Here is a 25,332-nt window from a genome sequence, read left to right as displayed (position 1 = left end):
TAGCTAGCTCAGTCTAAGCCGAATATGCCATCCCAAACTATGACACTTTGGCATGTTACTTTGAATTAAATACTTAGGAAAGTAAAGTTACTTAGGAGAAAACAGGTGTAAGGTTACTCTGACTTTCCTCTATCCCCACTGATAGCAGGAAATAAATCACCCAGTGAGCTACCCTCTATTCCAAAAGAGTAGAAGGCATCCTTATCAACAGAGATAAGGAATTTAGGGCTGAGAAGACTATTTAAACAAAACTTGCTACTTTTTCATGAATTTGCTATGCAAAGGGCAAACCCCTTTACCTTGTCAATTCTTCATCAAGGTATTCTTTCTTTGTCTAAAACATATAAAATCTGCCTGGTTGGTCATTTCTTTGAGTCTCATATTTTTATGGGCTCTCGTATATACAAAATTAAATGTTTCTCCTTGTTTATCTGTATTATGCAAATTTAATTGTAAGATCAGACAATGAACCCAAAAGAGAAGGAAAGTTTTCCTCCCCTAAAAGCCCACATAAGCTTTCATCTCTGAACCCATCACCCGTCTGTTCAAACATCCATCAAACCAGCCCTAGAGTGACCAGGTAATTGGGGTCTCCTTTATGATGGATATTAAATCAAACAATGCAAAATATATAGAAATATAGTATTTTATTGATTTACCTGGCAAATCTCTATTAACATGATTACCCATTTTTTTGTATGGTGGTTTTGGTTTGTTGTTGTTTATCCATTCAAGACTCTTTTTTGTATGTACCAAACTCCTTCTCTATTGTGGTGCTTTTCTACTGACTCTTCCTTGGCTTAGAGAAGGTATGAAAGGTCAAAAAAATCTAGAATCCCAGAGTCATGGATGACCATGACTGAGAGTGACTGGCAAAGAAACAAGATTCACAAAAGACAGATTTAACTGGTAAAAATTAACCAGAAATTCAAGATCAGAGAAGTTGAGCTTTGGAGCTGGGTTGATCAGTCATAATGAGGACATGCAAGTTACATGAGCCAGGAAAGAATGAAATAAAAAGGAAAGCAAACACACTGAATCAGATTACAAATAATGCAATGTAGCACAGGATGGGTAAGTGTGGCCAGGAAAACACTTAGAAACACAAGAACTTTAAAAGCACCACAGATAATCAGGAGAGCTCTGATGTAACGTATTAGCAAACAAACACATATTCTAATCAGTTTACTGAAAACTCCTAGAGCCTTCAGGTCTAGAGGCTCTGTTAAGGTTCAGTCAGAAAAACAGAAAATTCACTAATTCTCTCTACAATTTATCATATTCATTTTTCTGTTCATCCATTCAGTTCCATTATAGTTCATATAATTAGTGAATATATTTCTGATTTCTAGAATTTCTAAATGGTTCTTTTTATAGTCAACTTCCCACCCCAACCCATTCTTACCTGCATTTTCATCTCTGAACAGTCTAAACATGCTTTTTAAATAAAAAGACTTATTGACATACAGTTGATTTACAATGTTAATTTCTGGTGTACAGCAATTTATATATATATTCTTTTCCATTAGTTTATTACAAGATATTGAATACAGCTCCCTGTGCTATATATAGTAGGACCTAGTTATTATCTATTTTATATATAGCAGTTTGTAGTATCTGCTAATCCCCAAATCCTAATTTATCCTTTCCCTCACTTCTACTTTGGTAACCATAGATTTGTTTTCTATGTGAGTCTGTTTTTGTTAAGTAAATTTGTATTATTTTTTAGATTCCACATATAAACAATATCATATTTATCTGACTTATTTCACCTCGTACAATAATCTCGAGGTCCATCCATGTTGTTGCAAATGGCATTATTTCATTCTTTTTACGGTTGAGTGGGGCTTTCCAGGTGGCTCAGTGGTAAGAATCTGGCTGCCACTTCAGGAGACTTAGATTCAACCCCTGGATTGGGAAGATCCCCTGGAGTAGGAAATGGCAACCCACTCCAATATTCTTGCCCGGAAAATTCCATGGACTAAGGAACTTGGCAGGCTACAGATGATGGGGTCACAAAGAGTAGGATACGACTGAGCATGCATGCACTTATGGCTGAGTAATATTCCACTATATTTATGTGTGTGTGTGTGTGTGTGTGTGCGTGCACACATCTTTTTCATCCATTCATCCACCAGTGGACATTTAGGTTGCTTCTTTGTCTTTGCTAAACAGTGCTGCTATGAATATTGCAGTGATTGTATCTTTTCAAATTACAGCATTTTCAGATAAGACATTCCCTTTTAATTATTTTTTAAATTTTATTCAAGTCAGAGATGTTTCTATAAATACTTCAGAATTCATTGATTTCATTTGTGACCCTGTCCAAGGTCAATCTTATCAAATGTTTCATGTGTGCGCTCTTGAAAAGAATGTATATACTCTATATGGAGCTACAGAATTCAACAGATGAAACTTGTTTTCCCAAAACAATCAAGTTTCATACTAATTTTTGTTTGCTTGATCTATCAGTTTCCAAGAGTACATTAAAATATCACAATTTTTATATGTTCTTAATCAGTTAGTTCTACCCATAGAAATGTTTATCACATTTTGCTTTTCATTTTTCATTCTGCTTGTTTGAAATTAATAGTATGACATCAATTTTTGTTTGGAATGTATGTTTAATAATATATACATAATCTTAAGTAATCGAAAAGAAAAGAGTTCCAGAAAAACATCTATTTCTGCTTTGACTATGCCAAAGCCTTTGACTGTGTGGATCACAATAAACTGCGGAAAATTCTGAAAGAGATGGGAATACCAGACCACCTGACCCTGCGTCTTGAGAAACCTGCATGCAGGTCAGGAAGCAACAGTTAGAACAGGACACTGAACAACAGACTGGTTCCACATAGGAAAAGGAGTACATGAAGGCTGTATATGGTCACTCTGCTTATTTAACTTCTATGCAGAGTACATCTTGAGAAACGCTGGGCTGGAGGAAGCACAAGCTGGAATCAAGATTGCCAGGAGAAATATCAATAACCTCAGATATGCAGATGACACCACCCTTATAAGGCAGAAAGTGAAGAAGAACTAAAGAGCCTCTTGATGAAAGTGAGAGAGGAGAGTGAAAAAGTTGGCTTAAAGCTCAACATTCAGAAAACTAAGATCATAGCATCCGGTCCCATCACTTCATGGCAAATAGATGGATAAACAGTGGAAACAGTGGCTGACTTTATTTTTCTGGGCTCCAAAATCACTGCAGATGGTGATTGCAGACTGAAATTAAAAGACACTTACTTCTTGGAAGGAAAGTTATGACCAACCTAGACAGTATATTCAAAAGCACAGACTACTTTGTCAACAAAGATCCGTCTAGTCAAGGCTATGGTTTTTCCAGTGGTTGTGTATGGATGTGAGAGCAGGACTATAAAGAAAGCTAAGCGCTGAAGAATTGATGTTTTTGAACTGAGGTGTTGGAGAAGACTTGAGAGTCCCTTGGATTGCAAGGAGATCCAACCAGTCAGTCCATCCTAAAGATCAGTCCTGGGTATTCACTGGAAGGACTGATATTGAAGCTGAAACTCCAATACTTTGGCCACCTGATGCAAAGAGCTGACTCATTTGAAAAGACCCTGAGGCTGGGAAAGATTGAAGGCAGGAAAAGGGAACGACAGAGGATGAGATGGTTCAATGGCATCTTCGACTCAATGGACATGGGTTTGGGTGGACTCTGGGAGTTGGTGATGGCCAAGAAGGCCTGGCGTGCTGCGGTTCATGGGGTTGCAAAGTCAGACACGACTGAGAAAGTAAACTGAATGACATGACAACTAAATGCTAAGATTAAAAGATTAATTATCTAAGATTAAGAAAGACTAAGATGATATGACAACTAAATGCAATCTATGAACCTGGATTGGATCCTGGTGCAGAAAAAGTTAGAGAATAGAAAAATCTATAGCTAGACTGTTATACTGTGGTTTCTACATTCTACCTAACCCACAACTCCCAAAATTAGAGTTCTTTTGTATAGAAATTGAAAAATTGTCCAGGGAGAAATAAAGTACCTAAAATCAGTGTAACACATCAAAGTAAATCCTTTCTCATTCTGACATGTATGGGTCCCCTGAGTAATGTCTAAAATACACACTCAGCATAAAAATCAAAGCCAGTTAACAAATCCTTTACAGGTACAGAGCAATCCCAGTGATTTATTTGATCTATTGCTCATTCTTAAATACAAAGAGACAAGCAAAGATCAGAAAACATTTATGGATAGCTTATAAAATGGCAGATTAAGGCCGGCACACACAACACACACACACACACACACACACACACACACACACACACACACACACCAGAATAAACATAATGAACAAATGAGAATTTTAAAAACTAAAGTTTAACCTTATTTAGTAACCTCAGAGGCAGTCAAAAATATTTCATTATTACTGCAAAATGAAATGAGGAAAAAGGGAGGGCTCTTGTATATTTCACACCTCATGTCATACCTCCTACCTTTTTAACCCATTTTGCTCACTAGCTTTTGCTGTGCCAAGGAGCTTCTGGAGTTACAACTGGATAGTACAGATCTCTCACTTTCTACACAAGAGCTTCAACACCACTGCATGAAACTGCTGAAGGAACTCATCTCACACAAGCATAATCTAGCAGAATGTTGAATAGCAGCCCTCTCCCATCGTTCAGGTGGTCATTTGTGAGTATATTATACATGGCGTCTTACTGGGGCCCAGTGGACTTAGGTTCCACTTGCTCATTAGCTTCGTAATATGTGTACTAACTGTTCTCGCTTCCTGTCTCATCCTTCCCTGTTCCTTACTCCTGTACCCTAGGATTTCTCAAAATAAACTACTGCTTTCTGATCCTTATCTCAGACTGTTTTCTGAGAATATATTGAGATAGGCTGTACCAGAACTGGCTCTAGAAAGCAGACCTGCACGGTAAGATGTGGGAACTGGCTAACTCATTGATAACTAGCAATAACAATCTCACTCCTGATGACATGTGCAACACTGAGAGCTCCTAGCATTTGGCAACATGACAATTTATAAGAATCATACAACCGGTGAGGTATGTGGAGAAGATAAAAAGTATTCATTTATGGACAGTACACTGTGAAAGCGTTAGTTACTCAGTCATATCCAACTCTTCGCAACCCATGGACCATAGCCTGCCAGGCTCGTTTGTCCATGGAATTCTCCAGGCAAGAATACTGGAGTGCGTAGACATTCCCTTTTCCAAGGGATCTTCCCGACCCAGGAATGGAACCCGGGTCTCCTGTGTTACAGATTCTTTACCATCTGAGTCACCAGATAATGCCTATGTGGAAATTACTACTGGTAATAATACAGTTTACAGAGTGACATGGGTTTTTTTAAAAAACAAAAAGTTTTAGAAGTCTTGTAAATGACAAACTCAGTTTAAGTAGATATCAAATCAAAATACGCTGTGCAAGTCAGAAGTTCCCCTTGGCAGTGTTTAGCCTCTTTCTTCCGCAGCTGAAAAAACTAGACTTAGAATATAATTGCAAAGATCGAAGTCTACAAAGAAGATTCAATTCACAACCTCAACAAGTTTTCCTACAAAAGTCAGGGTCTGGATAGAAAAATGGGGAACTCTTGAAACCTGGGTTGGGGGAGTAAGCCTGAAAATGCTCAATACCCAGGTTCTTCTAGGTTCTGCTTCTGGGGGTACAGTAGTGAAGACAGTTCTATCAAGGGTCACAGTAAAGTCACCAATGAACATAAAGCTATGAATATCTCATTTTGGACTCTTCGTACCAGTGACTCGGTGGCAAAGAAAATAGTAACTGTTAGAGTGGACAAAAGACCCTGATCCAGGTCAGGAGATAGGATCATAGTTACATGACAGGGAAAGAAGGGATTAATCTGAGACTCAGGATGCAGTGTGCTATGCTGTGTGCTAAAGTCTATCAGTCATGTCTGACTCTTTGCAACTTCATGGACTATAGCCCACCAAAGTTCTCTGTCCAAGAGATTCTCTAGGCAAGAATACTGGAATAGGCTGGCCATAACTTTCTCCAGGGTATCTTCCTGACCCAGGGATCAAACCTAAGTCTCTTCTATCTCCTGCATTGGCAGGTAAGTTATTAACCACTAGCAGCACCTGCGGAGAAGGCAATGGCAACCCACTCCAGTACTCTTGCCTAGAAAATCCCATGGATGGAGGAGCAGGTAGGCTGCAGTCCATGGGGTCACTAGGAGTCGGACATGATTGAGAGACTTCACTTTCACTTTTCACTTTCATGCCCTGGAGAAGAAAATGGCAACCCACTTGTGTTCTTGCCTCGAGAATCCCAGGGACGGGGGAGCCTGGTGGGCTGCCATCTCCGGGGTCACAGACAGTCAGACACGACTGAAGCGATTTAGCAGCAGCAGGCAGCATCACCACCTGGGAAGCCCGAGGATGCAGAAGGGTGCCTAAAATTTAGGGGGGTAGAACTCAGTGCTAGTGATAACCACGAACTGACAAGGGTAAGGTAGTTTGAGGGTCAAGGTTCATGTCATCCCATCAGACTAGCAATTTAGGACAGCCAAAGTGCTGGCAAAGAGAGAAATAAGAGAATCTGCAGTAAAGGAAGATGAAGAGACAAGCAAAGCTTTTTCTAAAGCAAAAGATAGTGGTCACAGTTCCTCAGTGGAGGCATTGAGATAAAAAATACAGCTGATATGGAAAAAAGCAAAATTTTTTTATGATGGTTGGGTCAATGAATTAAATATATATACATATATCCTGATGCTCGGAAAAACTGAAGGCGGGAGGAAAAGGGGATGACAGAAGAAGAAATGGTTGGATGGCATGACCGACTCAATGGACATGAGTTTGAGTAAACTACGGGAGCTGGTGATGGACAGGGAGGCCTGGCATACTGCAGTCCATGAGGTCGCAGAGTCAGACATGACCGAGCAACTAAACTGATATTAACTTGTAAAATGTACTCATGAATATAAACAAAATGTTAGTGAAATTTATTACCAGTTGGTTTAATCAAAGGCAACGCTGATTCCGAATCCAGGTTTCTTAACACATAAGTGTTCGTTCTTCTCAACCCCACTGCAGAGATTTAAAATAAATCCTTTTTTTGAAAGACTGAAAGGCAGGAGGAGAAGGGGACAACAGAGAACGAGATGAATGGATTGCATTACCGACTCAATGGACATGAGTTTTTGAGAAAGCTCCGAGAGATGGTGAAGGACAAGGAGGCCTGATGTGCTGCAGTCCATGGGGTCACAAAGAGCTAGACACAACTGAGCAACTGAACAAAATATTTATCTATTAGGCTGGTACAAATGTTAATTGTGGTTTTGGACTGTGAATTTTAAATCATTATAACTAGACTCAAACACATCTTTATTAATCAAAATAGGAACCACTGCAATCAACACATTTTTGCCAATGAGAAACAAGTTTGCTTATTCCTGTAGCACAAAAATCTATGCTTCAGGATTCAATGAACTCTTGGAAAGCATTTCCTACCTCCTGCTGGTTGTAGAAGGATTTTCCCTGCAAAAAGTTGTAAAATGCTTGAAGAGGTGGTAGCTGGCAAGAGGTCAGGTAAATACAGTGCATGAGGCAAAATTTCATAGCCCAATTTTTTCAACTTATGAAGCACTGGTTGAGTGGTCAGATACTGTTGTGGAGAAGAACTGGGCCTTTTCAGTGCAGCTCATCGATCTGCTGAGCATACTTCTTGGATGTAATGGTTTTGCCAGGATCCAGAAAGCTGTAGTGGACCAGACTGGTAACAGACCACCAGTAACCATGACCTTTTGGGCGTGCAAGTTTGGCTTTGGGAAGTGTTTTGGAGCTTCTTGGTCCAACCAGAGCTGGTTGTCGCATAAAAGCCATTTTGAACTCGGATTAGAAAATTGCTTGAATTTGCTTTTTGTCTAATATCATTTCTCTAGTCTAAATTAAACAGCTATAAATCTTCAGCAAAAACATAAAGAAATGTGCTAAAATGATGTAAACATAACATTTATTTAAGAATATATTTCAATATCGAACGACAAAGTTCAACAATGCAAAACCACAATTACTTTTGTACCAACCTAAACACTAATTGGGAGCACATGGGAAAATATTCTAAATATCAATGAGAATACGAAAGCAGTAAACTGAAGGTTTTAAAAATCATTTAACAGTGAAGTTCTTGTTTTCTTTTGACACTAATTATAAACATGATTTAGTACAGAATTACAACAGTGTCAAACATGCAAGTATCACAAATATTTAAATATTCAACATAACAAAGGCCAAAATGGTAACTTAAAATACAGCTCTTTCAGCCATCTTGGATCCTGCAGAGGCCTGCTGGGAGCAGGATGTCTAAAATGACAGATATGTCTGGAAGCCTGTGGTACAAGGCCATTTTTACTGGCTAAAAGCAGGGTCTATGGAACCAGAGGGAACACACAGTTCTGCTGAAAATTGGAAGGTGTATATGCTTGGGATGAATTCTATCTAGGCAAGAGATCTGCTTATGTGCACAAAGCAGAGAACACCACAGTAAATCCTGGCAGATAACCTAACAAAACCAGAGTAATCTGGAAAAAGATAACTCACGCTCACAGAAACAGTGGCATGGTTCATGCCCAATTTCAAAGCAACCTTCCTGCTACTGGACACAGAACCTGTGTGATGTTGCACCCTTTAAGTATTTAAACTTACTAAAAAGTAAATAAATAAACGTGTGGATTTATGAAAAAAAATTTAAATCTCTTATAAACTATATTTTATATAGCTTGCTACTACTGAGAGGGATTAATGATCAACTTAAGTAACTCTATGAGGATTAATTTTAAAGGTGTATTTTAAAAGTAAAATAGGAAATATCTAACTTATCAAAGATGAACACAAAACCTGAAAAAACAAAATAATCCTGTAACCAAAGTAGATCCAAAAATGCTACCAAATGAATACCTTAACCAAAATATCAATAAAATTCCACTGTGTATCATTAGTTCTTACATTAGAAACAAAAGTAAGCATTTATATATAATTGACCTAGGTTAATCATTTTTTATAAAATACGCAAAAAAGACAAATGGGGTTCCCACAGTTTCTAAGCACAAAGCATTCTTTTATGTCCACTAATAGGTTGGTCAAAAAGTTCATCTGGGTCTTTCCATAACATCATATGGAACATCCAAATGAACTTTTTGGCCAACCCATACGTCATACACAAGAAAACAAACTTGCGTTCAGACAAGAAAGAAACACAAGAGATAATTGTCAATCTTTACCAATTTATTTTATACAAAACAGTAGCAATGTAGAATATGGGAATTATCTTCTGCTGCCACACACGCAAGTTGTGAACATTCCAAGCCAATGTATACAGTTTGGAGAAGAAGGCTAAACCAATAGCATCAACCATGCTACTGAACATAAGAAGTTTTCCTATCTAAAAAGATTAAAAATTAGATAGCAATGTCTTCTTAATATTGCTCTCATCATTGAAGACGAAGAAAAATAAAAAGTGACTTTTTTAAGATTAAAAAAAAGAGGGAAAGGGAGAAACCAAGAGGCTGCTACAACACTGCCATAGAGTCAAACCATCATACTTCAATATTTGCATACTTGATAGCAGCATTATTTTTACTGAACCGTGTGCAACTACATGTAGAAATACATCAAAGCAAAATATCATGGCAGTCATCAATCAAGATCCAAAAGAAAGAAAATGAACAAAAAATAACTCTAGGATGAACACCCTATAAGCAGATGAAGATTTACAGAGACTGAATCAGTATCTACATTCTTGGACTGTTCCATTCTGTCCCAATAAAAGTATCAACTCAAATTGTCAACTGTGCATTTTTGGAGGATTTGAGTTTTTCCAGTTCTTATTATACTGCATGCTTGGAACAAAGAGGGTCATAATAAATCCTTCTACACAATGAACTTTTAAGTAGACAGTTGAAAATAAATTTACTACTTGTAAACACACACAAAAAGAAAAATACAAGATTGTGTATCTTTAAACAATCAGTGCTTCCAAAACGCATTATCTCCTATATCTACCTCTCTCCCCTCGGTCTCTGTCCCGATCACATAATCGCTCTCTTTCTCTTTCTCTATCACGTCCTCTATCTCGCTCTCTGTCTCTTCTGTTATCTCTAGGTCGGTCTCGTTCTCGCTCCCGATCTCTTTCACGGGGTCTACTTCTCCGGCCACTGACAACAGCCTGTGTTCGACGAAGGAAATCATCCACCCTCATATCATAATCATGCTAGAAAAGGTAAGAAATGGATAAGGTATGTCAAAAATCAAATGTAATTTATGAGTCCATTTATCGTAATTATTGTCTGGTAGAGAGAAGAATCTAAAGAAATACCCTAATGTATTAATTCACAGAAAGCAATTTTGATAATGTTTATAAAAAGGATTCTGATGTCTTACTAATTAGACACAACAAATGATTTACTCAGACCTCATTAAAAAAAGCATTTTTTGTAGTCAGTTTTTAATTTCTCTACCCAATCTCTTTTATAAGATTTATGCCAAAATAACCACCTAATGATGACCTCCAAACACATGATCAATAACATCAATACATGGGGCCACCTAAGCTAAATGTCAATGTTTTTCTTCAACAAGTGGATTCTACTTAATTTTTCCTCCTTTGAGTCTACAAACTAAAGCAAACCAACTCTGCCCTCTAAAGGTGAAATTGGGAATTCTTCCATTCCTGATTTTCTTTCCAACTAAATCACTGTTAACAATTTATGGAATTTGACAGAATTTTTTAAAAATATGTACTGCAGTAATACTGTGAAGTCTATTTCACAGAGCTAATAATACACATAAGGCTGAGGAGGACAGTGAAGGGTAAGATAAGCAAGTAAGTGAGGTGCAAGGTTGTCACTGTGGCTACTACTAAGCTTGACCCCTGCTCTAGAGTTCCTCTTTCAGTTCTCAACTCATCTTTACTTACTAAACTTTGTTTCTTCAAAAGTCAGCTTATAAGATTAAAATTTTCACACTACCTTTCATATATTAAAAAAAAAAAGCGATTAAGTAAATACAAAATACATTACACATATATATTAGCCAGAAAGCTACTATATAATGGTGCATGAAGCACAACCTGTTAAAAAGGACAAGAATATTTTGGTAAGAGTCTCAGAAAAACTTACTTTCTTGAAAATAATCTGATCATTTAAAAAAGGCATTTTTAAAAACACCACAACCTAGCTATACAACTAAGATTTCATCGTACATTGGCTGTATACTTCGAGTGGTTGGGAAAAAAAAAAAAACTACTAAAAGTCTACTGCTGTGCAGTTGTGAAGTCATGTCCAACTCTTTCTGTGACTCCATGAACTGCAATGCAGCCTGCCAGGATCCTCTGTTTACAGGCTTTTCCAGGCAACAGTACTGGAGGGGGTTGCCATTTCCTTCTCCAAAAGTCTGTTAGAATTCTCAGATTGTTTTACTAAATATTAATGGTCCTAGTGTGACTTTATTTTGAAGGATTAATAACTTCATGAGATAAGGAAATAAATGACAGATCAAAGTATCTCAAATATAGGAAACTACCGCTCTGACTGGTTCTCAGACATGCATGTTCCTTATCATGTGGGAAGATAATAAGAAGTTTATGTGGCCCAGCAGAGTCATCATGTGTGGAGCATTTAATAAACAAACTCAGCCCAACTATTATATTGAAGACCCAGAAATATTAACTCAAAAAATAATCCACTGAAATAATCAAAGGGATTAGCCTAAACAATCTGCAATAGGAATATGAAACCATTATCTATTAATCAACATAATCTGGTTGTTGTTCAGTCACTAAGTCATGTCAGACTCTTTTTGACCCCATGGACTGCAGCACACTAGGCTTCCCTGTACTTCGCTATCTCCCTTCACTATCTTCACTATCTCACTCATAACCACTGAGTTGGGATGCCATCCAACTATCTCATCCTCTGTCGCCCTTTTTCTCTTGCCCTCAATCCTTCCCAACATCAGGGTCTTTTCCAGTAAGTCGGTGTCCCCCACATTTAAATTATCTACAGAATTCTAAGTAGTTCCCTCACGCTTTTGCCTTCTTGTGCACTTACTACTCGTTTATCTCTGTATCTTGCTTCATGTGGTACTGGGTGATGTCCTGAATAAGGGGGATGAGCTTGAGGAGGTGGAGCATGGTGCTGATAGTAAGGATGGTGTGGAGGTTGTTCCATTCCAGGATAAGGAGTCTAAAAAAAGAAAACCATTTCCTTAAGCATCTAAAAAACATCCTTGGTAACAAACCATTCTTAGAATTCCCCTATCCAAACCACCCATCCCAAAGAATTTACTCTGTTGAAGCCATTTACTTTGATGACATTAGCATTCTTTAAAATACCCTCTTTATTTGCTTGTTGAAAAAAAAATGTGTGTAATAAAACTTCTGAATATTTAAACTCCATCATCTAACACATAACATTTATACTTACATACCATAAAATACCACTAGAAATCAAAAGCCTCCTACACAGTGATTACTATTGTCCAGGCACTGTCCTAAGCACTTTACAAGTCTCATTTAATCCCCACAGCAACCCTACAGATAGGTACTAATAGAATTATAGCTAATAGTATTATTATGTGATCCTAGTTTACAAAAAGGGAAACTGAGGCTCCAAATGGTTAGGTCACTTGCTCAAATTCACACTGCTACTAAAGGGGGTAGAAGTTAGACACAACATCAGACATTCTGACTCTAGAATCAGTCATGTTAATACTATGCACAAATGTATTTAAAGAGCTAATGAACTTTTAAATGCAATTATAAAATGAATGATGGAAAATCAAGGTAGTTCTCCTCCTAGTTAGGGCCAAGATATTACTATTAAATATTTTTTTAGTTTCATACTCTAAAGGAAAGAAATAATTAATCTGTCTATATACAGTACCTTAAGTGAAACAAAAGTCAGATGAAAACGCCACATTACAGGAAGCATTTCAAGATAAAAAGGTAAGAAACAATCAGAACAAATTAAACTTCCAAGCTGTTTTATTTTATTAGGAATTAATGCTTCAGGTATCTTTAATACTTAAAGAAAAAAAATTCAAGTTTAGGAACAAGATTTAGTTAACCTTATTTAACATAGAGAATTTACTGAATATCAGGGTCAGGCACTATGCTAAACTTATCATGTATTTTGCAAACTTAGCTTCTTGACAATCCTACGAGGTTGACACTATTCCATTAAATTTTAAACTATACAAGCATAGGCATACTGTCCCATTTATTCACTGATGTACACCAAGAGCAAACAGTGTTCTGCAGAGTAGGTACTAAATAGTTTGATGAGTCAAAGAATGAATGGATATCCAAATTTCACAGATAAGGAAAATTAAGACAAAAATGTATTATGAAACTTATCTAAAGTCAGAGTTGAGAAGGGAAGGTATTTGAACCCTGAAGAGTTTATACTACTAGCCACCACAATAATAAATCATAACATTTATCAACTAAGCCTCCACTGTTAATACAAATCCAATCATTCATTAGCCTTTCCTTTAAAAAGAGCATGCAATATTTTATGTCTCTTAATGGGTAACTATAACAATCATACTCCAAGTAAGCATTCAAAATGTATGGAACTGCAAATGAAATTATATAACTTGCAAAAACAGAATTAATACAAACCATTCCTTGCCAAGGTGGTGGTGGTCCCATGTTATGAAATTCCCTCACATAATCATTGTAGGACTAAAATGAAAGATGATAATGTCAATAAATAAAAAACCCGGAACTTACAAAATCAAGCAGATACTGATTTTATTATGTGCATTAAATTAAAAAAAAGAAACGCTTACCCCATTTAAAAATACATCTCGGCGAACTCCTGAAAACCGTCTGTTGGGAATAAGATTTGTGAAACTAAATTCAGGTGGTTCATAAACTAGTTCCAAGAATGTAATTCAAAACTGAACAAAAATGAACCCAAACTTACCTATCTACTTCCTGGTATCGTGGATCCTTTAAATACCCTGTTCAAACATCAAGCATTTTAGTATATCAAACTTATATTTTTTATTATGGCATCATAATTAAACCTTCCTTACCACTCATTTCAATTCTTCCCATGATATAATAGTGAAGCTATTAAATGATACTATTATCATACTATTCCATTTTCAAATTTTCTTCTCAGATTACATAATTAGAAAGTAACTAAATAACTTACTGATATCACAGAATTATAAACTGTTAGAGAGGTTTGCATATGGATCTTCTAAATCCACACCCCAATTCTTGCTAGACAGAAATTTCTTCATGCTGCACCACAGGAAGGTAAGGACAGAGGAATTATCTTGAGGACACTGTAATAGGTCTTCCTTAAAACAAATGTTTACCTTCCACCTTGAGTATACATAAGCCTTGCTAAGTCAACCAAAGCTTTAAAAAATGCAAACTTAAGGGGAGAAAAACAAAATTAACAAAAGTTGCAAAAATTAAAATATATACATTTTAAATGAAAGAACCACAGTAATCAGAGAAATATTCTCCCCTCTTCTTCTCCTAAGAACTTAGTAAATTAAAATGTGAAAAAGTTTAAGTGGCCAAGTTACTGGGGAAAAATTTTACTTCTTCAGAATATCCCATTTTGGAGAAGAATGAGGCTTATCAAGCCACCTGTCATATAACAATGCTGTAATGCTCACTAACACCAACTTCCAAATGGTCTGATTTTTCTAAGTGTGTCCGTGACTGTTTTAAATAAATATGTTCTCTTAACTATAGTGTGCCTTTTTCAACTCCAGTAAGGGAAAGGTTAACTGAAAAGCTGCTTTTAGATTACAAACCAAGCATTTCCCATTCCTCTCTAAAAATATGAAAATCAAAGATGTATTTAGAAAAATATAGCGTAATTTCAGTTTCCAAGTAAAGCTTTCTACCACAGGAAATACTAAGTATCAAAGAGAATAAAAATCCTAATAAGAGTGTAAGTTCATTGCTTTCCCTAACTACACTTAATCTTAAAACACTTAAAACACAAGTGCAGTTTCCATTTCCTACAATTTCAGGTCATTAATAGCTATCCTAAAGTTTTCTCACTTTTAAAACTATAGGGTCATGATAGAAGATTCTGTGCTGTTGTTGCTTTTAATAATTTCAAGTCAAATATCTGCAGGATTATAAAATATTAACCTGGTCTCTGATGAAACTCAGGGGCATAGTCAATCCTTGGTTTCTTTCTGCTGTTATGAATATCATAATCTTCTGGTCGACGCCTACATAAATTAGACACATTAGAAATTAAACCAAAAACTGCTAGGAGAACAAACAGCAAAGCAAGAGTTTCTGACAGAAATAAGTACAAAGAAAAGCTCATTATTTCCTTTAAAATAACAGCCTTGTCTTTGGTGGACAAACATCTTAAAATCTCTAAATTTTAATTCCTCAAATTATTACACACCAATCCTTAGATGTATTGCTAGAAAGAAACATATTCTCTAATCCTTGTGCTATGATCAGACACTTAAAAGTAATCTGCCAAAATACGTAAATCACATTTTAGTTATCTAAACAAAAGTAAATGAGCTACCCTAAAGCTAATATAAATATCCAGTTTAACAATTAAAACACTTTTCTGAATAAACTCTTCATTCAGGTAAAATAAAGGGGAAAAAACTTCTCATCATTACACAACAGGTAACCCTAAAATCTATATATTTAAACTTATTAATGTCATTTTAGGTTAAATCTAAAGAAAATTATGTATTTCTTAAATATTTTTCTTCTGCTTTGTACAAAATTATACTTTTCACATGATCATACAGAAAATTTGATACTTATTAAAAGCTATTTTACAGGAAAGTTTTAAAAATATTTAAATACTCTGAAAAACTAATTTCTAAAGTTAATAACATTTACAAATTACGGGAATTTTTTTCCCAGAAACAATGCCTTAAAATAAACTGGAAAATAATGGGGCAGAGTTTTAACAGAGTTTCATAATACAAATTCAAAATGTATTCTTTAGAAGGTGAAACTTTACTATCTGCAGCAGGCTGCTCTTCATGATCTTCCATAAGTCTCAACGGTTAATGTAACCATTAAGGTTAATGTATATACATCATGAAACACACTTCATTTTACTTAGCATTTAATAAAGAGCTACACAAAAGAAAAAACAAAATTTCAAGTTTTTTAAGGTAATAATAAATATATCTTTTTACCCTTATTGTCAAAATCTCTGTAATAACCTGGGCATCACTAGCTTTCCAGTTATTTCTGAATGTTTACTGCTTTCATAAACTTCTGCAACACAAGTTTACTCAAACTACAAAGCTGCAATAAACCCAAGCCCCCCAACATAATAAAACAGTTGCATCTACAATAAATAAGACTAAGAAAATTAAAAACTGGTTTAAAAAAATAAACATACCGCTTTCCTGTAGTTTGGGGAGTGCATTTACGACCGGTATAAAACATGATAGTAACAGTTCATAAAGTAGTCCAACTACTGACTTTAAGCTGTAAGCCACATACAAATATGGAGGCCCTGGCAGGCTTGAGAGGAGTAGTGGTGTAATAAGTATAGTTTACAGTCCATTGCAAATCTGAGGTAAAAACTTCACTTGTATGTACTGTAATTGCACTGGAAATCTCTTAGCCTCAAACTTCAAAAGACATCTTGGTGATCAGTCCTTTTAGGCCAAAAGTAAGGGGGCTCTGCCAGGTTTCCTCCTACCTACTTGACAGTGTCCTTCTTAAGCTCAAAGAAATGGGGACTCTTGTTGGATTATCTGTACCTACCACAGGATGTTTCCACCAAAAGGAAACTTAACCAAAGGTTTCATCCCATCAACCACACATCCAACAGTCTTTAGCAGAATATTTTAGATTTAGCTGTATGCAAATCTACTCAGGGTAAGGTGTTGGGTGAAGGGCTTAAATCAGTCCTTTGCAAAGACTTCTCCAATTCTGTAACAAGTTAAAACCCCTTTTCCTGGAAAATGCTGTTTAGTTCATAAAGTAGTGATCAACAACCATGGCGATCCTCTAAAAAACACTTTTAAGTCCACAGGTACTGCCAGCATCTGGAAAAGCTGTAAACAGACACAGCAACAGCCCTTCTTTTTGGTTTGTTGCCGGGTCTCCCAGGGCCACTTGATCCCCTTTGGAAAGAACCTATTGTTTTCAGAAGCTCAGCAAGATGTGTGAATTCACGGGGTACATGTTAGACAATATTGAGAATGGGGTTAACACATCACGATGGTAAAATCTGAAATAGTCCCAACAATGCTCCTCTTGAATATCAAAATAACTTAAAATATTTTATCCTCTAATAAATGAGGCGTCATCTTCTGAAAAATAATAGTGATCCTTTATAAAAGTCCCATATCTGATAAGGCTTATCCAGAGACACACCTGAAAGAAAAGGCTTTTTACAAAATATTAACAATTTTTGCAAATAAAGACTTCCTCCTCTTCCTCCTTTCTAGCCTGTTCTTAGCAACAAAGGCCTACCTCATTTCAATGATATACATTGGATTATCAGATTACTATCTAATCTAAACTGGTTATCACTCTTTAGCAGATAATTTTTTCTGCATAAGGAAAGATCCCCATTTTCCTCTTGAAAAATGACTGAGACCAAGGTGACCATCTGAAATCCTCAATGAAGCCACAAACTAGTCCATGCAGCTTGATTTGAGGATTTTCTCTTTCTTCTTTACCGCAGGACAAACTTTTGACGAATCACATTCCTCCATCATGTTATTCTGATATATGTGCCTATTATCAGTCCAAAGAACGTTTCTAACCTTCCCACATCCCGGACTGGTTCTCGACGGGATGGTCGTCCTCTTGATCGGGGCTGAGAATGCATTCTTCTCTTGTGACGCATTTTATGAATGACCTGATACAAGTCAATACTTTCATCAGGGGGAAATAGAAGACAAAGCTGGGTTCCACATTCAAGTTCAATTTCCTGGAATAAGAAAGCAATAATTTACAAAATGAAAGAAGGGAGAAACGTCTTATAGACTTGTTTTATTTTCCTGACGTACAGAACAAAAACAGGCTGACTTGGAGGTTTCCTTCCCAAGGTTGATGATCACATGAGATTCCAATCAACTTCCTTGAATGATTTAAAAAAAACTTTTCAAAAGTGTTTCATGTATTTATGTAAGGGGAAAAATGGTTTCCCTGGTGGCTCAGACAGTAAAGAATCTGTCTGCAATGTGGGAGACCAGGGTTTGATCCCTGGGTTGGGAAAATACCCTGGAGGAGAGCATGGCAACCCATTCCAGTATTCTTGCCTGGAGAATTCCCATGGACAGAGGAGCCTGATGGGCTACAGTCCATGAGGTTGCAATGAGTCAGACACAACTGAACGACTAAGCACAGCACAGAATCTGCAAGGTTAACTACAGAATCTGTAACAGTCACCCTCTGTAACAAAGGAGTATTTCTTTGTGCAAAATACATTAAGTATCAGGACGAAGTCATCCATCTAAATACAATGGAGAAAAAATGTTTAGTGTGTGTCAACAATTTTCATGTTTATGAACTGCAAAATGCACTGAAATATATTAACAAGGGCAAATTAATCTATGGGCTTTGTATAATTTTTATTTTAAATTACCAACATTTTCACTTATGAGCAATAAAAACTTGGTTCAAAACTACATTTAGAAAACTAAGGGTCACAGGCCTAAGTTTATTTTAAATCACTGCACATTTTTAATTTCATCTGCAGACTAGACAACCTACATATACACACATTCATCTCCTTTTAATAAAGTTTCTTTCTATTCAGAAAACTTCAGTAAAGATGTTAAGTGGCATTTATAAAATGTATCAGAATCTGTTAAACAGTAATAATACAATGAAAAACCTAAACCTAAAAGGTTTTTAAAAATCATGCCAGTTCTCTTCAAAAACTTTTCCTTCAATTGTATAAATCAAGTAGCACATAAATCTACCTTTCTACATTAATGGAAGTCATTCAATCAGTCATAATTACAGTAATCACAAACTCCAAATAAGACTATTTTCCCCAATCATTCCCAGAAATTCATTCAAAAATGGTTTTAAAGTAACTTTCAATAAAGATTTCTAGAAGAGTGATTAAATATATGTTTTTTAGAATCAATTAAAATAACAAACCTGTCCATCACGTCCAATCTTTACTGGCTTATGTTCATTCCAAGGATTGGTGAGATGAGCTGACTTAGTAAAGGGTAATTCACGCCTAAACACAAAATGATATCAATTTTATTATTTTGCAGAATCTTTTAAAGACCTTATACTACTTTAGTAGAGAGTTCCTGTTAATCATGACTTAAATGCGACTAAATAAGATTGATAGAGATTACTTCCCAGAAACAAAGCCACATTCAGAGACACACTTTTCACATTCTCCTATATTCTCAAAAAGGAAAAAAAAAAAAGCTAAATACGCTTAAAAACATGAGCTAAGACACCAAGACGGTTTGGTCTCTCTCAACTTTTCTGAGCCTGAGTTTCTTCATCTTATAAGGATAGCGCCACTCTCTTCAAACTTGTTTTAGGTAGCTTGCAAATGAAATAACACATCAAATGTTTACATCTTACATCTATATACTAAAAATCTTGTATATTTTAATAACTGATCAATAAAGAAATGAACTTTAACCAGGTAGTTAATACCACATGAATACACGTTCCCTACCCTTGGTTCAAGACTGCTTTCCCAGATTCAATTATCCTCCCCTTTTGCTAAAGCAATATTCTCTACCACACATAGAACAGCTCTTGGTAATACAAAATTTTATATTATAAATTTACATATGCACGTGTTAATTATGCACTACCTCTCCTCTTACACTACAATGCTATACTTCATTTATTTAATTATTAATTGGAGACTAATTACTTCACAATATTGTGGTAGCTTTTGCCATACATCGACATGAATCAGCCACGAATGTACGTGTCCTCCCAGCCTGAACCCCCACTGCCACCTCCCTTCCCACCCCAACCCACCCTCTTTCGGGTGGTCCCAGAGCACTTGCTTTGAGTACCCTGCTTCATGTCCTCTATTTTACATATGGTAATATACATGTTTTAAGGCTATTCTCTCAAATCATTCTGCTCTCACCTTCTGCAACACAGACCAACCAAAAGTCTATTCTTTACATTGCTGCATCTTTTGCTGTCTTGCATATAGGGTCGTCGTTACTGTCTTTCTAAATTACATATATATGCATTAATATACTGTATTGGTGTTTCTCTTTCTGACTTACTTCACTCTGTATTATAGGCTCCAGTTTCTGAGCCACAGGGCAAAATAGTCTCACCAAGTTTAGAAAAAAAAAAGATACCCTGCATTTTTATAGCACAACAATGAACATAAACATGACATGTAATAAATACCTGTTGCCAAAAAAATCAGAAATTAACATCATTCAATGTTTCATCTATTTGTGCATAAAGTAAATTAAATAAACGCTTTAATTAAAGAACTATATCTACAAGTAAAACTGCTCAAAAGACATACAAAGATGAGTAAGATAAAAAGCTTTAATTCCTAACCTTTTTTAAACAGCTTTCACCAAGCAATAAATAAGCACACACAAGTATTTTGTAAAAAGAATGAATACTATAAACAGAGTATAGAACTTTTGCTTTTAATGTGAATGGTCATATTTATCTTGGCAAGCAAGAAAGAAACAAACAGAAATGCTTCGTGGTAAAGGTGGCCTAAGGGAGAAGCCTGAAAGAAAAGTGACTTGGGAAAAGTCATAGGTAGAAAGGTAAAGCAGAGATACTTCTGAAGCAATGAAAAGGACCTGAGGGAAGACATAACGGAGAAGAAAAATTACAAGCAAATGACCTGGTCCAATGGACAAGCTATACAACCATTTACTTCTAGCCTTATGCGAATTTTTTTAAAGATGAATATTAAATGCTCAAAGTTTCGACTTTTTTAAACCTCAGAAATTATTTTTAACATCTACAGGAAAAGATTAAAGTTACAAAGTGGCATGATCTGTTGTGGTGGTGATGTCAATGTATGGCAGAAGTGAGCAATGAGTGGTGAAAATAAATGCCCACTAGAGCAACTGAAGTGACTTGGCAGCAGCAGCAGCAGAGCAACTTCACTTCCACTTTTCACTTTCATGCCCTGGCGAAGGCAATGGCAACCCACTCCAGTACTCTTGCCTGGAGAATCCCAGGGACAGAGGAGCCTAGTGGGCTGCTGTCTATGGGGTCGCAAAGAGTCAAACACGACTGAAGCAACTTATCAACAGTAGCAGCAACAGATACTACTAAAAGGGCTGAATCTTCATCTAAAAGACATCTTACCTCACACATCAAGAGTGGTTCAAGAATGTATACAAATAAAATTATGTGTGTACATATATATATATATATATCTATATATACACACACACACACACACACACATCCCCACCCCGCCACTTCAGGGAGGGCTGGGAGGAAAGAGATCATTAAGCTAGACTAGATCTATACCAAAGCCTAGAATATCCAGACACAGATCTATAGTTAAAAACTGTATTTTAATAGTTCCTTGTATTTTTCTTCTAAATTGCCACTTAATAAGTTACAGAAAGGAATAACCTACAACCTTCCCTGGTGGCTCAGATGGTTGAGTCCACCTGCAATGCAGGAGACCCAGTTGGGTTCTATCCCTGGGTCAGGAAGATCCCCTGCAGAATGGAATGGCAACCTACTCCAGTATTCTTGCCTGGAGTTCCATGGACAGAGGAGCCTGGAGGGCTACAATACATGGGGTTACAAAGAGTTAGATACAACAGAACAACTAACACTTTCACTTTCAACTACCAAAGCAAAGGAAGGTTTCAAGCTATTATTGCACAGAATTATCACTGTTATTTAAACATTAGCCATGGATTACTCTTGGTCCCAAAAAAAGGCTTTATGTTGAGATGGTTGAGTCACTTGGGGTTAAAATTCTTCGGTGGCTCTTTGATGGCACTGGTTCTAACTGGATTCCAGAGACATGTGCCCATTGTTTTGACAAATTAGTTAATCTCAGCCTGAACATCACAGCCTTAAGTAAAACAGGGCTCAGGTTAAAACTAAGAGAAATGGTACATCTGTGGTTATCACGATTATAGAGCAGGCATCCTAGAAACTAGCTTTTGAGCAGACATGTAATGAAGAGGCCTACAGATGATTATCTCTACTGTGAGTATTCTAGGTAACATGGCAGTGATTCTCTTTGAGGAGCTTAGTAAATGGGACATATTTAAAAAAAGAACATGAACTGTACAAAGACTGCATGTACTAAATAATAGGTGGTCATTAAAGCTAATAGGAACAGCAGAGAAACCATGAACGAAAAGAGAAATGGTTTATTTGGAATGGACATGATACGGGTGACGTTAAAACACAGATATAATTCTGGTTGAGTAATATTTTATAATTTTAGTCTTATTTTGATCTAACTCCCAGTAGCAACTTAAATGAATTACTTTTTATGCATGCTTCCTTCCTCATGTGCTACCATGCACCATCTAGTCTTAAAAACTCAAGTGTGCCTACGGGGCTTCTCCGATAGCTCAGCGGTAAAGAATCCACCTGCAAATCAGAAGACACACTAGATTCAGGAGACTCAGGTTTTATCCCTATGTTGGGAAGATTCCCTGGAGGAAATGGTAACCCACTCCAGTATTCTTGCTTGAAAATAATCCTGTGGACAGAGGAGTCTGGCGGGCTAAAGTCCAAAGGGTAACAAAGAGTTAGACACAACTGAGTGAGTGAGCATGAGTGTGTGCATACAGGTTTGAGGCGCATGTCAGGATCCTACATTCTAATAATCAGATACTACTGATGCAAGTGATCCAAGGACCACACCTAAAAAAAACTCAGAGCCAGTTATTAAATCCAAAAGGCACTTAAATAAAACTCTAGTAACTATAATATCTGATTTATATTTATTAAAGTTTAATCCTTTTAAACTGGATCATCGAAAAAGCAAGAGAATTCCAGAAAAACATCTATTTCTGCTTTACTGATGATGCCAAAGTCTGTGACTGTGTGGATCACAATAAACTGTGGAGAATTCTGAAAGAGATGGGATTATCAGACCACCTGACCTGCCTCTTGAGAAATCTGTATGCTGGTCAGGAAGCAACAGTTAGAACTGGACACAGAACAACAGACTGGTCCCAAATAGGAAAAAGAGTACGTCAAGGCTGTATATCGTCACCTTGCTTATTTAACTTCTATGCAGACTACATACATCATGAGAAACGCTGGGCTGGAGGAAGCACAAGCTGGAATCGAGATTGCCGGGAGAAATATCAATAACCTCAGATATGCAGATGACACCACCCTTATGGCAGAAAGTGAAGAACTAAAGAGCCTCTTGATGGAAGTCAAAGAGCAGAATGAAAATGTTGGCTTAAAACTCAACATTCAGAAAACTAAGATCATGGCATCCAGTCCCATCACTTCATGGCAGATACATGGGGAAACAGTGGAAACTGGCTGACTTTATTTTTGGGGGCTCCAAAATCACTGCAGATGATGACTGTAGCCATGAAATTAAAAGACACTTACTCCTTGGAAGGAAAGTTATGATCAACCTAGATAGCATATTGAAAAGCAGAGACATTACTTTGCCAATAAAGATCTGTCTAGTCAAGGCTATGGTTTTTCCAGTAGTCATGTATGGATGTGAGAGTTGGACTATAAAGAAAGCTGGCTGCCGAAAGCTGATGCTTTTGAACTGTGGTGTTGGAGAAGATGCTTGAGGTCTCCTGGACTGCAAGGAGATCCAACCAGTCCATCCTAAAGGAGATCAGTTCTGGGTGTCCACTGGACTGATGTTGAAGCTGAAACTCCAATCCTTTGGCCACCTGATGTGAAGATGACTCATTGGCAAAGACCCTGATGCTAGAAAAGATTGAGGGCAGGAGAAGGGGACGACAGGATCAGATAGTTGGATGGCATCGCTGACTCAATGGACATGAGTTTGGATAGGCTCCGGGAGTTGGTGATGGACAGGGAGGCCTGGCGTGCTGTGGTTCATGGGGTCGCAAAGAGTTGGACATGATTGAGTGACTGAACTGAATCCTTTTAACACCAACAGTTAAAAGTAATTCTCATTTCATGTGGAGAACAGTTCAAGTGACTTACCCAAGGAAGTATCAATGTAATAACATCATGTGCCTCCTCAGAACTTTCAAGTACTATAAAGTACTTTCAATTACTCTTGAACATACTTGTGACTTTTTCTTTTTAAAGCTGTAATTTTTTGAATTTAAAAATATTCTTTTCAGGTAAACCTTAAAACTTACTTAAAAATAAGAATTACTACCTAAAATTTTGCACAAAGTGCTAGAAGGATGGACTACTTGAATTTTTACCTCTTCTGTTGCTAATATAAATAAGATAGTAAAACTGCCAGTAAGTCAATGAGGAAGAAAATGAGACAATAATCTGTGTATAAATTAATATTCCAAAATTGAGAAATTTCCTTATCAATAATTTGAAAATAAAAGTTAGATAAGTAACATCCAAAATAAAATTTGCTACCACCAATCTAAAACTGGGTAATTACTTTTCTTCTATTCCTAAGAAAGCATCATCTCCAAATCTCTTTCTGTAACACCAGTAATGTCTCTAGTCATAAAACCACAGACTTAGCAAGCCTTTCCTTTGGCCTTTATCTATCAAAAAAATTATAAGTAAAAATGTCTTATCTCTAAAACATAATTTGTCTTCCTTATAAACTACCACCAGATTTCTAAACTTTGTAATTTTGATTATGATTAATTTTAGAAATAAAGAACTACATTTTAAAACCCTGGGTACAATGGAGATGGGAATATTATCTATAGTCTCACCATGCTAACAAAGCATTTCAATGTAATTATGTATCCTTTCATCTGTTAAATCTTTCCATGTTACCCGTATTACCTTACAAACCATAATTTACGTAACCAATTTCCTATACAGGAGAATTTAGATTGCTTCTAATTTCTCCCTATAGAAAGTAATGGTGATATATTTGTATGTATCTAGCATTTCGCTATTCTATTAAATATCAACATAATTTGCTGTATCACTGCCCATGCATTTTCTTAGTTCTTCACTGTCCCAAAGTAAAAGTTTAACTCCTTAGGCTGACCCACATTATTAATAATTTCTGCCTTTTGTTGTTCTCTTTACTGACTTTGCTTCATTAAAAAGGTGGCTCCCAACATACCCCACCTCCCACCCCCAAGGTTTCTGATTTCATGGTTCTTCTCTGTGTTAGTTCTCCTGTGTGTTAGTTTGCCTTCCTGAAAACGAATAGCTATTTTTCCTTCTTATCTAATTCCTCTATCCCCCTCAAAATCCACCTAAGTCAA

General features: G+C 36.5%; 1 protein-coding gene and 1 pseudogene across 4 annotated transcripts in view; one reads left to right on the top strand and one right to left on the bottom strand.

The window, feature by feature from the left end:
* Positions 1–25,332, bottom strand: part of YTHDC1 (YTH N6-methyladenosine RNA binding protein C1) — a 49,410-nt gene that overhangs the window by 1,568 nt on the left and 22,510 nt on the right. For 2 of the 4 annotated variants that reach the window (XM_068974790.1, XM_068974792.1), the window contains 8 exons: positions 19,112–19,196; positions 17,764–17,930; positions 15,143–15,225; positions 13,944–13,980; positions 13,807–13,846; positions 13,637–13,699; positions 12,063–12,197; positions 9,287–10,225 (listed from right to left, as the gene is read on the bottom strand). In XM_068974790.1, coding sequence (XP_068830891.1) covers positions 10,001–10,225; positions 12,063–12,197; positions 13,637–13,699; positions 13,807–13,846; positions 13,944–13,980; positions 15,143–15,225; positions 17,764–17,930; positions 19,112–19,196 — 835 coding nt within the window. In that variant the 3' untranslated portion in view covers positions 9,287–10,000. Of the gene's footprint in view, positions 1–9,286; positions 10,226–12,062; positions 12,198–13,636; positions 13,700–13,806; positions 13,871–13,943; positions 13,981–15,142; positions 15,226–17,763; positions 17,931–19,111; positions 19,197–25,332 lie in introns of those variants that run through there. The other 2 variants (XM_068974791.1, XM_068974789.1) reach the window with 2 other exon arrangements.
* LOC138082324 (large ribosomal subunit protein eL33 pseudogene) lies at positions 8,334–8,655 on the top strand (annotated as a pseudogene).

The sequence above is a fragment of the Capricornis sumatraensis genome, chromosome 7 (genome assembly GCF_032405125.1).
Source record: "Capricornis sumatraensis isolate serow.1 chromosome 7, serow.2, whole genome shotgun sequence".
Taxonomy (NCBI): domain Eukaryota; kingdom Metazoa; phylum Chordata; class Mammalia; order Artiodactyla; family Bovidae; genus Capricornis; species Capricornis sumatraensis.
Note: the sequence above shows the minus strand (reverse complement) of the source record. Positions and strands in the feature narration are given on the sequence as shown.